The 17,176-nt window shown below is 43.1% G+C and overlaps 1 protein-coding gene across 1 annotated transcript in view; it reads right to left on the reverse strand.

Moving 5' to 3' along the window:
- The window catches only part of PPP1R13B (protein phosphatase 1 regulatory subunit 13B), an 88,718-nt gene that overhangs the window by 18,147 nt on the left and 53,395 nt on the right, over window positions 1–17,176 (reverse strand). The window contains exon 5 of the mRNA XM_081227182.1: window positions 1,292–1,393. Coding sequence (XP_081083308.1) covers window positions 1,292–1,393 — 102 coding nt within the window. The remainder of the gene's footprint in view (window positions 1–1,291; window positions 1,394–17,176) is intronic.

Consider the following 17,176-nt stretch of genomic DNA (forward strand, 5'->3'; position numbering starts at 1 on the left):
TAGAATCACATGGTCATTCAATAAATGAAAAAAAATTGAACTGGACATTTGGTTCTTAAGAAAATCTCTCTATAGAGCAAGCATGAAAAACCTAGGCAGTGGCGTTAACATGTTCTCTGTACAGCAGTTTCAGAACATTTACGATCATTAGAACATGAAATCATTTTCAGCAGGCATGGGTGATAGGTCTGATTTTTTAGTCCAAGACTAAACCATTATTTAGAAAAGTTTTGAAAGCAAGCAGGATCCTGTGGGGCCATCCCAGGTACAAAACCCTTTCCGCGCCCCCATTTCTGGTTTGTAGGGAAAAGGCTTCAGACACCTACGCCTTCCCTGAGCTCCAAAAGGCAGATTCAGTTACTAACCAGGAAGTAAGAGAATGCAGGAACAAAGGAGGAGCAGTCAGGAGACAACAGGGTCCTGGCTCCTCCTCCAGGGACACACAGAAGATATACCCTTGAGCTCTTCTGCAGGAACTAAGGCCCCCACCCAGGTGGAGGATGGTAACTCCACACTGAGCACAGACTCTGGAACACCAGCCTGTTCCCTCACCACCAACCAATCAGAAGAAAGCCACACACCCTGCAGCCCTCCCCTAAATTTTGCCTATAAAAATGCTTCCCTGAGAACCACCGGGGAATTCGAATTTTTTGAGCATGAGCCACCCGTTTTCCTCACTTGGCCCTGCAATAAACCTTTCTCTTTTCCAAACTCCAACATTTCTCTTTTGGTCTATTTGGCCTCACTGCAGGTCGGCAACAGTTTCAAATCCTATGACAGAGTTTCAACAACAAATCTAGTACTCAGTGTAAATAATGAGTGCTGACAATGCCGTGCACCAAAATAAACCAAACAAATTCCTCGTGCGGTGGGATAAAGGGAAGCCACTGTCTTGGGGGCCCATGGCCAGTGTCTTATCACAGGTTATTGGCTTCCTCTAGAACACTAATGCCAACTACATCAGCTGAGAACACATCCAGAGGAAAAAGGAGGGGACAATGGAAAGCATCCTTTCTTTCTAAATTTTATCTACAACTGGGTAAGGCCAACTGTTTCCTGTCCTGGGGGGCTGTGTGTGCAAGTCAAGGGTCAGATGCTCTTGTTCTGATACTTTCCCAACTTCAAGAAGCTACAGTATGCATTTATGATTACAGAAGAGATAACTAAGATAGACACTGTGTTTAACACTGTGGCGGCATGGCCCTACTTGCAGGGGTTAGCCAGGTCATCTAAAGTAATGCCTAAGAACACACTTGTTGAACATTTCCCCACCGCTGCTTTAATAACTTACCTTGGCAACCAACATTTGCTGCTGGTTTTCAATTTGCTGTTGTTGCCTAGCTGCCATATCTTGGAGTTCTGAGAGGGTAAGTTCGACACGTGGATTCCCAATCTGCAGGGAACAAAACAAACTCAGACTGGAATGTATGTTTATCTGCATAATCATTTTCTCTAGTGTCAAAATGCACACACATCAAGATTTTTAAATAGGTTCCCTAGAAGCTAAGAGAAGATAAATAAGTTTACTTTCTCATAAGAACTTTTCCTCCTAATTGTTGACTGCTTCTATTAAATTTATTTGAGTAAACGGGGATGTCAAATGTTTAAGGATAAACAATGTAAAAAATAAATGTGTAGGTGACACCTTAAGGACAAATGTCATTTCACTGCCACCTGGTCTCAAGAAGCTGAAATACATAAAAGATTCTAATATACAAATATCTCATTAAAAACACCATAGGTATGGCCTACACCAAAGATTGACCCATTATTGACAGAGAATTATCTAATCTATGTGAAATAAATACAAAAAGGTAACATCTGGAGGAGTGGCAACCAATGGAATTGGAAAGCATGTCCCCATTCTCTGTTAATGATAAATAATTACATCAAGCATTTTTATTGTGTTCATCATGAACCTTGCACTGAACTAATTACTTTCCATTTATGAACTCATTTAAGCCTCAAAATGCCACTCTCAGGTAGGTATCATTATATCCCCGTCCTACAGATGAGAAAATGAAGCAGAGAGTTCAAACTGTGCCACAGGTCAGGCAGTTTGCACGGACAGAGCAGGATGCAGAGGCTTATTGCTGACCATCTCATACAGCACAGTCTTTACTAAGCATGCGCTACTACGCTAGACGTGACACATGCACTGTATCACACAATCTTCATAACAAACCGCTGTGTCAGGCAGATGAGCCCCACAATGGGCAGGAATCCCAGGAGAAAGGTGAAGGGACGTGGCTAAGGGCACAGAGCTGACAAAGGGACAGAGCTGCAATTCTAGCCATGTCTGTCTTCCTCCCACCTCCTCCAGCCCCGGCTGTGCTAACCACGCAGGTGCACAGCCCCTCCTCAGAGCTCCACTTTCTACCTCTAGGCTCAAGTGCAGTCTCAGAGTCCCTCCTACCTCCCTTGCGCCCTCTTGTAATTCTTCACAGGGGTATACCCACCCCGTTCCTCCGGCTCCAGTCCTCCCCAAATTGTGTGGTGTTCAAGCCCATTCTGGACTCTTGGAAAATGGAATCAGGATCTGTTCACCGGTCTTAACTGGACCACATTTATCTAACATCCCGAGAAAGTAATGTGGAGCAAGCCCCTTTTCAAAACTAGGTATTGTAAACTGCCAAGTTACAGAAACTTCATTTGAAAAGAGATTGGTTCATTCTCCAGAAATGCCTGGCAGGACTGTCACAATGCCCCAAATTTCTGCTTTAATACTAATAAAGGATTCTAATTTCTACCTGTTGAGATTTTCCAATCACCACAACAAAAGGTATTTTTAAAACTTTCAGAACTTTACTCCTTAAACATTTTTCACTAGAGAAAAATGAAGTTCATGCAACAAATCTTTCAATTCACATTAATTTCATAATTTTACAACTTGAAGAAAAAACAAAAACCTGTCTCTTTGGTCTCCCCTCCACACCAATGGCTTAGAATAACAATGAAAAGAGGACAGAGGAGAAATTTAATTGTGTGATATTCTGATATTCATACCCGTGGACAAGAGAGAGCTCTCTGTATGTGTTGTGTCATAGTGTATTTCAAACTATAAGACTAAGATATACTCTATTGTCATAAGTAATTCAGGTATTATATCTTATGTATATACTCATATATATTGTAATTTAATAAAAGTTTACTGACATAGATATCACAAACGGAAAACTGTATAAATCATAGTGTTCAGCTCAGTGAATTATTTCAAAGTGAACACACCTGTGTAATTTAATTGTATTTTAAACGGGTTATAAAAACACAAGCCACCATAAATTTGTAAGTCAACAGACATGCAACATTTTACACTTTAATACATACTCCCTAATTTGTTCAATGTGAAAAGTTAGAAGAAAGCCCCTTTTCAGAGTTCTTTAAGGAAACAAAAACCTTTGATGTAAACTCTATCCTTTTATGACAGGCCTATCAGTATGCATTCTCTCCTTGTAAACTAAACCCCAGAGGAACAATTCAAAGTTCTCCATATGAACTCAATTTATTCAGACAAACCAATGACCTAATTCCTTGCTTATTTCTTCTCATTGCATCTAATAAGAAGAAATCAAATCCTGTTCCCATGGGCACATCGAGGTCCCTCATTATGGTAGTTATCTGATGAGTTCAACTCCAGGTCACAGGGAGGACAAGTCACTTCCACGACTAGTAAAACTAGTGGAAAAGTTCTCTCGGTAACAGCCCAACAGGTTTCTAAAATACAGGCCCAGAGAAAGGAAACAGCTCCCCAGCCTTCCACCTGCTGCACCATCCTCCCAGTTGGACTGCTGCCTGGGGCCCCAGGGCTCAGGGTCCCCTCTCCCACCAACATTCTACCTGGACTCTGAATTCCAGGGCTGGTATTTATGTTCCCAACGAACGCGGTTCTCTCTCCAGCCTGACACTGATGTCACCCATCTCCCACAACGAACAGAGCCCACCCAAGCCCAGGTATAATGGACTCCCCACCCACCCCTACCCCCAACAAGCTCAGAGAAAACCAGAAGCCTCTTGCCCCCAGCCTTCACTTATCTGGGCATATCATCCCCTTCTTTCTCCAAGCGTCTACAAATCTACTTGTGTGAACAATGAATTAAGAGATATTATTCCTCTAACTTACAATACTTGTATTGCAATATATATAAAACTCTCACCTGACAGAAAACTTGTGCTGGCGTGCCCTGGCTAATGAGAGACTCTCCACAGGTCCCAGTGCATCCAACACCCACAGCGCCCAGCCCAGTGCATGGCCACAGGCTGCGATCAGTAATGAACATTTCTTGAATGGCTTTATAAGTTAACCGGTATTTCCTCACCCTTCCACCACCCCCTGATCACACACCTACAGAGACAGCATCTTCTCAAGCTTCAAGTCCAGACTCCTTTTCATTCTGTCTTCTATGCAGAGTCGACACGCTCCTCACCATTCTATCTCCCTCCCCATATCTTCCCCTACACCTCGTGAACCCACATTTCCTCAGGCCCCTATCACCTCCCTTCTGACGATGTCCCCTAACTCCTGTCTGCCTGGAAAGTCTATAAGCAGCAGTAGTAAAGGAGCTTCGTAAAAGGAGAAACTAAGCCATGTGCTCAAGACCCCAGCAGGAGTCAGAGACAGAGCGGGGACCAGCACCAGGTATTCTCTATTTACACGACAGGGTGACTGTGAAGGGGTCAGGAGAACGGGGGCTTTTTTTTTTTTTTTTGAGTACTATACACGTTTGATACCATGGTAATTCGTTTACCCTCGATATGCCAGATATGATCCCAGATACTGTGAGTAATAGAAAAGTAAAATGCAGTTTCTCCCTGTTTTCAATGAGCCTCGATTCTGCTGAATGGGATAAGAATCTCACACGGGAAGCAATTAAGTTACCCATCAAATTCAACTATGAGGAACAGAGCCTGAGCTCAGCTCTCCATACTTAAAAGAGTCTCCTGTGAAATACAAAGAACATTTTTCCAGCGTAGCAGCAAGGACTTGAAGCATCACCAAGCACTCCTGTAAAAGTGTGCTGTTCAGCCTGGTACCCATCCTGGAAAGCCTGTGAGAAGCTCAGAAAAGCGTAACATTTCACAGCACCACACTCACCTACCCTGGGTCCACTTGTCATGAGAACTGTGGGTCTGAAAATAAAAAGTGCCTCTTAAAACCTCCTACCCCAAAACAATGAATCCAAATGAGAAGCTAAACCCTCTTTACATTATGGTTCCTGACTTTACAGAAATTCCTCATAAAAATATTATTTCAGGGCTTCCCTGGTGGCGCAGTGGTTGAGAGTCCGCCTGCCGATCCAGGGGACGCGGGTTCGTGCCCCGGTCTGGGAGGATCCCACATGCCGCGGAGCGGCTGGGTCCGTGAGCCATGGCCGCTGAGCCTGCGCGTCCGGAGCCTGTGCTCCGCAACGGGAGAGGCCACAACAGTGAGAGGCCCGTGTACCGCAAAAAAAAAAAAAAAAAAAAAAAAAATTATTTCACGACCTTGGAAACAGATCCTCCAGCCCAGTCAAGCCCTGGATGACTGTGATCCTGGCCAACATCTTGATTACAACGTCATGAGAGACCCTGAACCACGCAGCCAAGCCCTGATTTCCTGACCCCTAGAAACTATGTAAGATAATAAGATTTACTGTTTAAATATATATACACACACATATATATATAATTTCACAACACTTATAATAAAAAACACATGATTTTCTAATTTTTATGTTGCTAAATTTAAGATTAGCCACTTAAAAAAATTGATGCACATATATTCTAATCCATTTCAGATACAAAATTTCAAAAACATCCATAGTGGTAACAAGTTAACAAAATGAAGCGACAACAGGCTACTTTAAGAAACTCCCAGTGAAGTGTTTCACGTTGACTTTGATTGAGGCGTAATCTACAGACCATAAATATGCCATTTAGAGTCTACTGCTGAATGAGTTCTGACCACTGCACAGCACAGTGTAACCACCAGCCCAGTTCAGACAGAACATTTCCATCATCCCAGAAAGCTCCCCGCTGTGCTTCCCAGTCACCTCCACTACCCCCGCCCCAAACCAGCCATCTGTAGGGGTGGTGCTGGTTGTGCCACGATCATCACTGAGTCCTGTGCCCTGGAGAAGTTCTCACACATGGGGTCACTTCCTTGTGCTTGGCTTCTTTCATTCACCACAACGTTTCAGAGATTCATCCACGTTGTTCCCTGTATCTGGAACTCGTTCCTTTCTGCTGACGAGTAGTATTCAGTCACATGGATATAACAGTTTTTGTTATCCTGTTCATCTGCTGATGAGCATTTGGGTTATTTCTACTTTTTAGTTATAAGGAATAAAGCCATCTTGAACATTCATGTACCAGTATTTATGTGGACAGACGTCCTGGCTTCCCTTGGGTAACTGAAGGGGAACGGGTTGAGGGGTGTTCTGTGTGGTTAAGGGCTGGTTTAACTGATACAAACTGCCGAACTGCTCTCCAAAGTGAAGCGCTGTTTTACACTCCCACCAGCAATATATGAGAGTTCTAGCTTCTCCATATCCTCGTCAACATTTGGTGTTGTCAGGGTTTAAATTTTAATGATCCCCTTTTGAAATAAAATGCTAACCTCCTGGTGAAGAAAAATTCCATATAAACGGTATTTTGATAAATAATGAAAAGAAGCATAAAAATGCCCTTAATGAAGCTATCAACCCCAAACGCACGATGATCAAATTTTCAATAAATTAGCTAGCTAGGGACTTCCCTGGTGGCGCAGTGGTTAACAATCCACCTGCCAATGCAGGGGACACGGGTTCGAGCCCTGGTCCGGGAAGATCCCACGTGCCGTAGAGCAACTAAGCCCGTGCACCACAACTACTGAGCCTGCACTGTAGAGCCCGCGAGCCACAACTACTGAGCCCATGTGCCACAACTACTGCAGCCCACATGCCTAGAGCCGCTGATTGGCCGGGCGTGGGTGCAGAGCCTCTGGTTCAAACCACGGGCGGGGCCTGGCGCCCAAGTTCCTGCGCCTGCCCTCGGCCGCCCTGCCCCCGGCGGCTCCCAGGTCTCCGCACGCGGCCGGGAGAGGGCTGGGTGGGGGAGGGGGAGAGGACGGGGTTGGGGAGGGAAGCCCGGCGCCTCTGCTCCCTGGACTGCTCATCCCTCCAGGGGCTTCAGGTTTACCTGTAAGAAATGAAATCACGAAAGTCGAAAGGAGGGACTTCCCTGGTGGCTCAGTGGTTAAGAATCCGCCTGCCAATGCAGGGGACACGGGTTCGTGCCCTGGTCCGGGAAGATGCCACATGCCACGGAGCAACTAAGCCCATGCGCCACAACTACTGAGCCTGCTCGAGAGCCCGCGAGCCACAACTACTGAGGCCCGCGCGCCTAGAGCCCGTGCTCCGCAACAAGAGAAGCCACCGCAATGAGAAGCCCACGCACCACAACGAAGAGCAGCCCCCGCTCGCCACAACTAGAGAAAGCCTGCACGCAGCAACGAAGACCCAACGCAGCCAATAAATAAACAAACAAACAAATAAGCTAGCTAGATTTGCTGAAATTTAGATATAAAGGGGGGCTTACTTCCCAGGCTAATGTCTCATTTGTACTAATTATGTGTATGAGTCATGACTCAGAAAGCTATCAAAATAAAGTATGCTTGACAAACAGGCTATCAGAACTAGATTTTTTAGATATTAAACAACTACAACTCACTTGATAGTTGTGGTTAAAAGTTTTAGATCCCAAGTCAGTTGATAACGTGGCTTTAGTCCAATGTATTTTTGTCTCCTCGGGTAATGTGTTTGATATATATTTTGAAACTGGTGTTACAATAATTCAGTTATTAAAAATATATAATAAAGTCTCTCAGACAAACCACTGTAGACAATTATGCAATACACTCATCTTCCATCCTAAGCCTCTAATGATATGTTCTGTAGATTTTTAGTCTTCCCAAATATTAGTAAGAAGACTTGGCTTTATGTCCCATCTGAGGTACTATTGAAAACGTTCTGCCAACATGCACCGAATGTGCTTTTCCAATACGTGCCCAAACCACTGAAGGCTGCACTCTGTCTATGAAAACAGAAGATTCATCACCTCGCACAGCATGTGTTCAGTTAATGACTCTTCACTCTCACAGTTCCTAAACAAATGACACCCTTTTCCAGACAACTTTTTTTGGTATAATGACATCCAAAAACACATGAAGTAAGTGCTCTATAAGAAGTGATATTGTGACATTAGTTTCAAGCAAATCAACAGTCACCAATTTACTCACCCCAACTGCTCCACATCAGAGAATAGGACGTGGCCCAACCCTAGAGCGAGTGTCACGGCTGGTGAGTCCCCACGTGCGCTCCGAGCACACGCGCCTGGTGAAGAGGCCGAGGGGCGTCTTCTTCAACCCTCTGCTCTGCTGTGCACAGGGCCTCCCCATCTGTTTTCAAGTGCTCTCTTGTTTAGCTTTTGTTACCCTAAAGATGCTTTCCTGTCCTATAACTTTAAGTTCAGTTTGAGTGCATTATCCCCAAAAGTTGAAAAATTGGTGAAGAAAATTATATAAAAGGAAGAATTTACATTTCAAAATCATTCCAAAGAAAAATTCTCTGGCATCCCTCTCCACCAACCACGCCTACTGTGAAGCCTTCTCCTCCTCCTTTTGCAAATACGACACACTGTCATTGCATGACATTTCATGTCCCAACTGTATTCATGTGTTATTACTTCTATCATCATGACTTCAGCATTCAACTCATATATTTTATATCTGTGAAAACAGTTTGGGAATCAACAGTCCCCTTCTTTATTTCACAGGCTGTGTGTCCGCTCTCTACTGCTGAGTAACGGATCACACCTAACCTTGGTATGAGCTTAAAACAGTACACATTCATCATGGCTCACAGCTTCTGTGGGTGAAGGATTTCCGAGCAGCATGACTGGTCGGTTTTGGCTAGAGATTCCTCCTGAGATGGAGTCAAATGTCAGGCAGGGCTGTGGCCGTTTTAAGGCCACAGGATCTGGTTCCAAGATGGCTCACACGCATGGCTACCAAGCTGCTGCTGGCTGCTGGTGGGGGGCCTCAGTTCTCCTCCAAGTGGGCCCCTTCTCAGAGCTGCCTGCTCCAGTGTCCTCGTGACACAGTGGCTGGTTTTCCCCGGAGCAAGCAACCCGAGAGAGAGCTGGAGCAGCTACCTCCTTATGAACTAGCCTCAAAGTCACACAGCCTCACCTTCCCCACGTTCTGTTTGTTAGGAGCAAGTCACTAAGTCTTGGAGAGGAGGGGAATTAGGCTCCACCTTTGAAGGGAGGCATGTTAAAGAATTTGCAGACATATCTAAAAACCACCACATCCACTGACTGTGAAATCTCGTGAAGACTCTATAGACTTCTATCATTCTATGATGTACTACTTAGAAGAGTTTGGTTGTTCCCAACAGCACTGTCACAATCCAAAGAAGAAAACGTTTATGAGCATATGTTTAAGAGAGTGAGATAACAGGGCAATCAACAGAGGTTTTAAATATAAATGCTGCTTTTCCCCTCAATGCCTAACGTACACTGCTTGGTAATCAATTAACAGCAAAGACTAGTGGATTCTGTCAGTAGTTAAACACCTATCAGCTAATGGGCCACTTTAGATGTCAGCTTTAATCCTGATATGCTGATTTTAACACTCAACCAAACAACTTCATCTTTGGTTATAAAACAGACAAGAATATAACTGTAATATTATTTGGGAAAAAAGTAAGTTCCCCAAACTTTCAAGTTTCTTCTTGTATTTAGTCTATATGGAGAACACAGCTAACCCACTGGTGAGCCTAGTCATCCACCCCTGGCCTCTCTCCAAAGGAGCTCTAGATCCAGAGTTCCCACGGCCAAACTCACATTTTTGTTTGTATGCCCTGCCAGCACTTCAACTTCCACATGTCTGAAACCAAACCCCTTCCCTTCCTTCCAACTCGGGCTTCCTCCTTAAACTCCGGACTTTCATCCATGGCTCTCGCGCTGTCTCTACCCTGAGCCCACCTTGCTCACTGGAAGCTGAGGCTCAGCTCCTAATCTCTCTCACAGCTGTGCCTGCCGCCCCATTCCACAAGTAACCCTTTCCCACCCCCATATTTTTCCTCACATTCTTCCTTCTGTCCATAATGCCTTTCTCCTACTTCCTAAACCCTTCCTTATCCTTGAAGATCTAGCGGCAATACCATCTGCTTCCTGAAGTTTTTCCTGATCATCTAAGGGATTTCTTACACAGCTGTTCTGACGCTCAGGATCTGACATCACTTCCAGACATGGGACAGAACTCAGTATTTTTTATTGGATTCGAAATTCTAGAGATTCAACAACATGTAAGGAGCACTTGCTCAGACATTTATGTATACTTGAGTTTACAGTTATCTTCGTTGATGTGTACGAAAACTCTGAGGGAAACTAAGCTTAGTTTAGGATGAGGAAGCTGAGTGTCTGTGCAGCTGCTGGCTGGCTCTCCCAAGTTCCTGCGGTTGGGTCAATACCCGGGTCCGGACCTTAACCTGGGCCTCCTGACGGCAGCCAGACGCTCTTTCCATCGCACAGGTGGTACTGTCCTCCTGTTTTTTTCTTACCAGCTACAGCACAGGCACATCTGATTGCTCCTAACCAACAATCATTTATTGTATCAAAGGGTAGACACTCCATTAGACACCACTTATTGATTTATTATTAGTTTGAATCATATGAAAATGCTATTTTTGTAGATCAAAAAATGGTCAAAATCAATAATTTCATATGGTTCAATCTAACAGGAAAGGATTAATTCCACCCCCTGGGAAAAATGTAAAAGCTAAAGATAACTTGATTCTAGCATATAATAATAAAAAAAATACAGAGAAGAATGAACTCTAGGTAACTATTTTTGGAAGACTATGAGAAATGACAAAATAGACTAATGACACCTGCCTAGTGACACTGAAGGGCTTTCTGGAGGAAGGCAGGATGGTGAGCAGGCCTGCCTATCACTGCTGCTATTATTCCAGAGGAAGTCATCTGTGGCTTTCTTGGGACAATTTCATGTAAGCAGATATAAATGAACTATAAGAGGGGAAGAACTAATTTTTAAAAAAATAAATTTATTTATTTAATTTTGGCTGTGTTTGGTCTTCACTGCTGCATGCGGGCTTTCTCTAGTTGTGGAGAGCGGGGGCTACTCTTCGTTGTGGTGTGCGGGCTTCTCATTACGGTGGCTTCTCTTGTTGTGGAGCACAGGCTCTAGGCGTGAGGGCTTCGGTAGTTGTGGCACGCAGGCTCAGTAATTGTGGCGCACGAGCTCTAGAGCACAGGCTCAGTAGTTGTGGCGCACGGGCTTAGTTGCTCCGCGGCATGTGGGATCTTCCTGGACCAGGGCATGAACCCTGGGCCCCCTGCATTGGCAGGCGGATTCTTAACCGCCGCGCCACCAGGGAAGTCCCGGAAGAACTAATTTTAAAACCTCATGTCTGATCATTTTTCTTGAAAGATGATTTTCAAGGAATTTCTTTTCTTGGAGGGTAATATTGTCCTCCTACAAATGTTTCTTTTAAGATTTCTTTAAAGAAAGGTCATTCTGTTAGCTAACAATAACTTCTCTTGTTTACATTAGTATCTCAAGTGACATTTTCTTTAAGTTGTAGTTTACAGATAACAGGATGTCTTTTGAGTTTATATCTCCATAACCTTGACATTTTTATTTTCAAATATTTTCTTTGGAAGTAAGTCTCTCTGAGATTCAAGTAGCTGTGACTCTGCTGTAAAGTACAGCTGGCAAAGCCTCATGAGGCTCCCTGCCTCCGGTCCCATTCTACCCTCTACCCAGACACACAAGCACACACGCTGGCACCCAGGGATCCTTCTGAGATACAGCTGACCCTGTCTTCCTCTTACTTAACCTCCTACAAGATATGTCCAGGCTCTGAGACCCCCGGGCGGGTTCTCCAGGTCTCTTCCCTCTTCAGCATCGCCCCACCTTCCTGTCCCCTGGCTCTGCTGTTACGTTCTCTGCCGCCACACAGCCCCACGTCTTCCTCCCTATCTTTGTGGAAGCCTCTGGTCACCACCTCAGTAAAGCTAATCTGAGCCTCCCTGTTATTGTGGTGCCTTGTCCTACTCTTATCACACTCCTCACACTGTGTTATAGTTTATCCGTTTTCACAGCTCTCTCCAAAAAACACCCATTCTTTCTCTGTGAAATCTGAGGCAGACTTCAAGTAGCCACCACCAAACACCTTGCATTGATAATGTCTTCGGTCTATCGGTCTATCTAAAATAAAAATAAATTGGATACAGGGAACTACATTCAACATCTTTTTTTTTTCGGCCGTGCCACGCAGCCTGTGGGATCTTGGTTCCCCGACCAGGGATTGAACCTGGGCCCTCGGCAGTGAAAGAACCGAGTCTTAACCAGTGGACTGCCAGGGAAGTCCCAATATCTTATAATAACCTATGATGGAAAAGAATACGAAAAAGAATATGTATGTGTGTGTATAACTGAATTACTTTGCTGAACACCTGAAACTAACACAGCATTGTAAATCAACTTACTGTAATAATAAATAAATAAACAAATAAATTGGATAGAATTGCTTTAAAAAGAATAAAAGAGGACTTCCAAGCCTGGGTGGTAGTTACCTGAGTGTCTGCTAAGTAATTCTTTAAACCATACATGTTTTACACATTCTTCTGTACATTTATTTCTCAATTTAAAAAGTAAGAAATAAAGAAGAATTAGACCTAACAGCCAGTATCCCATCTTGTGATTTAATCATCACAAGATATTGGTTTAAAATTATAACTAGTTTTTTAACGTATAACTGGATTCTCAAGAACAATGCCACTTCAAAGATGACAAACATCCCTAAAACAAAACTGACAAAATAATTAGGATAAAATCTGTTTATACTCACATGATATTCTAGAACATTAAATCATTCCTCTTTTTTCCTACCTCTCTGCAAGGTTATAAACTTTCAGGTTTGGAGAGTATTTTTACTTGCTTATTTAGCAAACAAAAAAGTAGGTGATAATGATATCAAGGTACATTATAAACATGTAGGTTTATTTTTATCACATAAAATAGTCAGTAAAATTGAACCTCTCTAACATCTCATTGTGCTCTGGGACTGGTGTATTTCATATTCCAAAAATTACTAAGTCTCACAAATTAATAAGAGTCAATTAGATATCTAAAGCATATACTGGCTCCCACCCCCTGCAATACTACTACAATATGCTATTTTATCCTATATGTGAATCACTCATATGATTAAAATTCACTGATACCAATTCAGTTTGGTTTAACCACATTTATACCCAAGGCAAGTGGCTAGGTGCAGTTGGGGCCAGAAAGATCAACAGGAGAACAGGGCTATCAAAGAGCATGAACACCAGTAAGAGAAACAACTACACCCACGTGAGTGCTACAAGCTGAGCATTATGGTAACTGCTCCATCTCTCAGAATGTGGCGCACAAAACACGCTGAGCTACACTCCTGATAGCAACAACTAAAAGGCAAGATAAAACATAAAAACCAGGCTTCCCTGGTGGCGCAGTGGTTGAGAGTCCGCCTGCCGATGCAGACACGGGTTCATGCCCCGGTGTGGGAAGATCCCACATGCCGCGGAGCGGCTGGGCCCGTGAGCCATGGCCACTGAGCCTGCGCGTCCGGAGCCTGTGCTCCGCAAGGGGAGAGGCCAAAACAGTGAGAGGCCCGCGTACCGCAAAAAAAAAAAAAAAAAAAAAAAACCCTCACAGGTCAAGTTCCAAGGAAAATGAGAAGCTCATTGTCAAAAATCAAAGCACACAAAGATCATAACACCATGACTTAAAGCCAGTAGAAGCGACATATGCAGAAATTGAAATTATTAGTTGCAGAATATGAAATAACTATGTTTAGTGTGCTTAAAGAAATAAGAGAAGCTTAAAATATGACCAAAGAGTAACCAAGAAGAAGTGGAAAAGAACCAATTAAAACCTCTAAACTGAAAAATTTTTAATGACTGTTTAAATCCACTTTACTGTAGTTGACATATAATAAACTGTACATATCCGAAGTGCACAATTTGACACGACCTGACAAACATGCACACCATGAAACTATCACCACAATGAAGAAAATGGACAAACCCATCACCCTTAAAACCTCCTTGTGCTCCTTTGTAATCCCTCCCTCCCACCTCCCTCCACCCCCTTCCCAGGTCCCAGGTCCACAGGCAACTGATCTACTTTCTGTTACTAGAAATTAGTTTACGTTTTCTCGAATTTTATAGAAATGGAACTATACAGTGTGTACCCTTTTGTCTGGCTTCTTTCTTACAGCGTAATCATTTGAGATCCATCCATGGTGTAGCATGCAGCAGTGGTTCATTCTTTTCTTTTTTTAAAAATTTATTTATTTATTTATTTATTTATTTATTTATTTATTTATTTATTTATTTGTGGCTGCGTTGGGTCTTTGTTGCTGTGCGCGGGCTTTCTCTAGTTGCAGTGAGCGAGGGCTATTCTTTTGTTACGGTGCGCAGGCTTCTCATTGCGGTAGCTTCTCTTGTTGTGGAGCACGGGCTCTAGGCACACGGGCTTCAGTAGTTGTGGCACATGGGCTCAGTAGTTGTGGCTCATAGGCTCTAGAGCGCAGGCTCAGTAGTTATGGTGCGGGGGCTCAGTAGTTGTGGCTTGCAGGCTCTAGAGCACAGGCTCAGTAGTTGTGGCACACAGGCTTAGTTGCTCCACGGCATGTGGGATCTTCCCGGACCAGGGCTCAAACCCGTGTCCGCTGCTCATTGGTAGGCTGATTCTTAACCACTGCGCCACCAGGGAAGCCCGGTTCATTCTTTTTATTGCTCAGGAATATTTCGTTGTATGGATATAACAGTTTTTTTGTCCATTCACCTGTTAACAGACATTAGGGTTTTTCTAGATTTTTGGCTACCACAAATCAAACTGCTATAACATTCATGTACAAGTTTATATGGACATCTGTTTTCCTTTCTCATGTAAATACTTAGAAGTAGAACTGCTGGATCGTATAACAGATTTATGTTCAAGTTTTAAAGAAACTGTCCAACTGTGTTCCAGACCACACCACTTACATTCTCAGCAGCCATGTGTGTCTCGCAGGCTCTCCACACCTCTGCCAGCACTTGCTATCACCAGTCTTTTTAGTTTTAGACATTCTGATGGATGCATGGTAGTATCTCACTGTGGTTTTAATTTGTATTTTCCTAAAAACTAATGATGTGCTTACTTGACATTCACATACCTTCTTTAGTGAAGCATCTATTCAAATATTCTGCCTGCTTCTTCTAAAACTGTTTTATTTTCTTAATGAGATTTGAGATTTCTTTTTATATTTTGAATATAGTTCCTTATCAGGTATAGTATTTGCAAGTATTTTCTCCCACATTGTGCCTTGTCTTTTCATAACAAGTAACACTAAAAGCATATTATATGTACTAACATCCAAATAAACACAGTGAAAGACAGAATTCATTAACTGAAAAATGTATCTTAAGAAATTATCCAGAACACAGTACAAACAGACAAAGAAAGTGAAAATATAAAAGAGTAATTAAGGATAAAATGAAAGATATAACATGTCTCATCAAAGTTCCAGAGAAGAAAAAAGAAAGAATGTGGAAGAAGAAATACCTGTAGAGATAACAGTAGAGAACTTTCCAGCTATGTTGATAGATGCCAATCCTCAGAATCAGTAAGTTCAACAAATCCCAACAGGAGAAATTAACAGAAATGCACACTTAGTTCTTCTGCTCAAAACAGAGAATTATTTAATCCTAATTTCATTAAATCTCAAAACCACTATATGATAGTAAAGGGATTTTTGACATCAAATAATATAAAACCACAAAAACAGGATAACAGAAATGGAGACAACAAGAATGTTTGGAAGCTGGAGAGAGAATGGATGAGAAGTAACTGACCTAGTAGATATGAGACAAACCTCAAGAGAGAAGAGGTGAAGCTGGATGAAGAAACCAGTTATATTACAGAACCTTCAAAGGGCTCAGGAATTGGCAAAACTATGTATCTCTGGAAAGGGGGATGAAATGTAAGGCACCTAAAATAAAGCAAACTGAGTGAAAGATATTTAAGAAGCAGTAAAATCCCTAGATCTCCCCCCCAACTCTATGATCTAGGTGACCACCTCTCTCCTACCCTGGCAGAAGTCTAGACGTTTATTCTCTAGACAATTGAAACATTATCTGGCCTGGGAGATGACAATCCCAGCTGAGTCCTGGGTACCATATGGAAAACAAGGAGACTAAGTGACCATATTAATAATAAATGCTTCCAGAAACAAACACTCACATATACAGTCAATTGATTTGACAAAGGTGCCAAGACAATTCAATGGGGAAAGGATAGTCTTTGCACCAAAGGGTGCTGGGATAATTGGATATTTACATGCACATACCATACACAAAAATTAACTCAAAATGGACCACAGACCTGAATATAAGAGCTAAAACTATAAAGCTCTTAGAAGAAAATACGGGGGGTGGGGGTAGGTTCAACTGGCCTTGGCAACTTGGCAACTTAGTGGATGTACAGGAATAAAGCAGAAACGGACTCAGATTTAGCCTGATTGGCTGAGAAAACAGAAAAGAAGTATAGATACTTTCAGGACACCTAAGTAAAATGCTTGCTTTCCTTCTGGGGGTCTGGAGTCTTGGTGCTTGCTAGACAGAGGCTGCCCACATGAGGAGCTCCCAATAAAACCCTGGGCCTCGGGGCTCTGACGAGCTTCCCTGGCAGACATTTCACACGTCACGATTAGCTGTTGGAAGAATTAAGTGCATCCTGTGTGACTCCACTGGGAGCGGACTCTTGGGAGCCTGGTTTCCTCAGATGTCACCCTGTGTGCCTCTTCCCTCTGCTGCTCTTGCTCTGTGTCCTCTGACTGGAGGAGGTTGCAGCCATGAGCACAACCATAATGCTGAGTCCTGTGAGTCCTCCAAGCAAATCACTGACACCAGGGGTGGTCTTGGGACCCCCGATACAGGCATACACAATGAGAATAAATCAATTTGCCTTTATACCATAAAGTTAAACAAGATCTGCAAAATTCTGTTGGAAAAGTAAGTTCCAAATGCTTATGACAGTGTGTACATATAACCTGGAGGTTCCCAAACTGGCAGGGCAACAGAGTCATATGGGGAGTCTTCCAGGCCC

This window comes from Mesoplodon bidens (genome assembly GCF_964165515.1).
Source record: "Mesoplodon bidens genome assembly, chromosome: 3".
In the NCBI taxonomy this organism is placed as follows: domain Eukaryota; kingdom Metazoa; phylum Chordata; class Mammalia; order Artiodactyla; family Ziphiidae; genus Mesoplodon; species Mesoplodon bidens.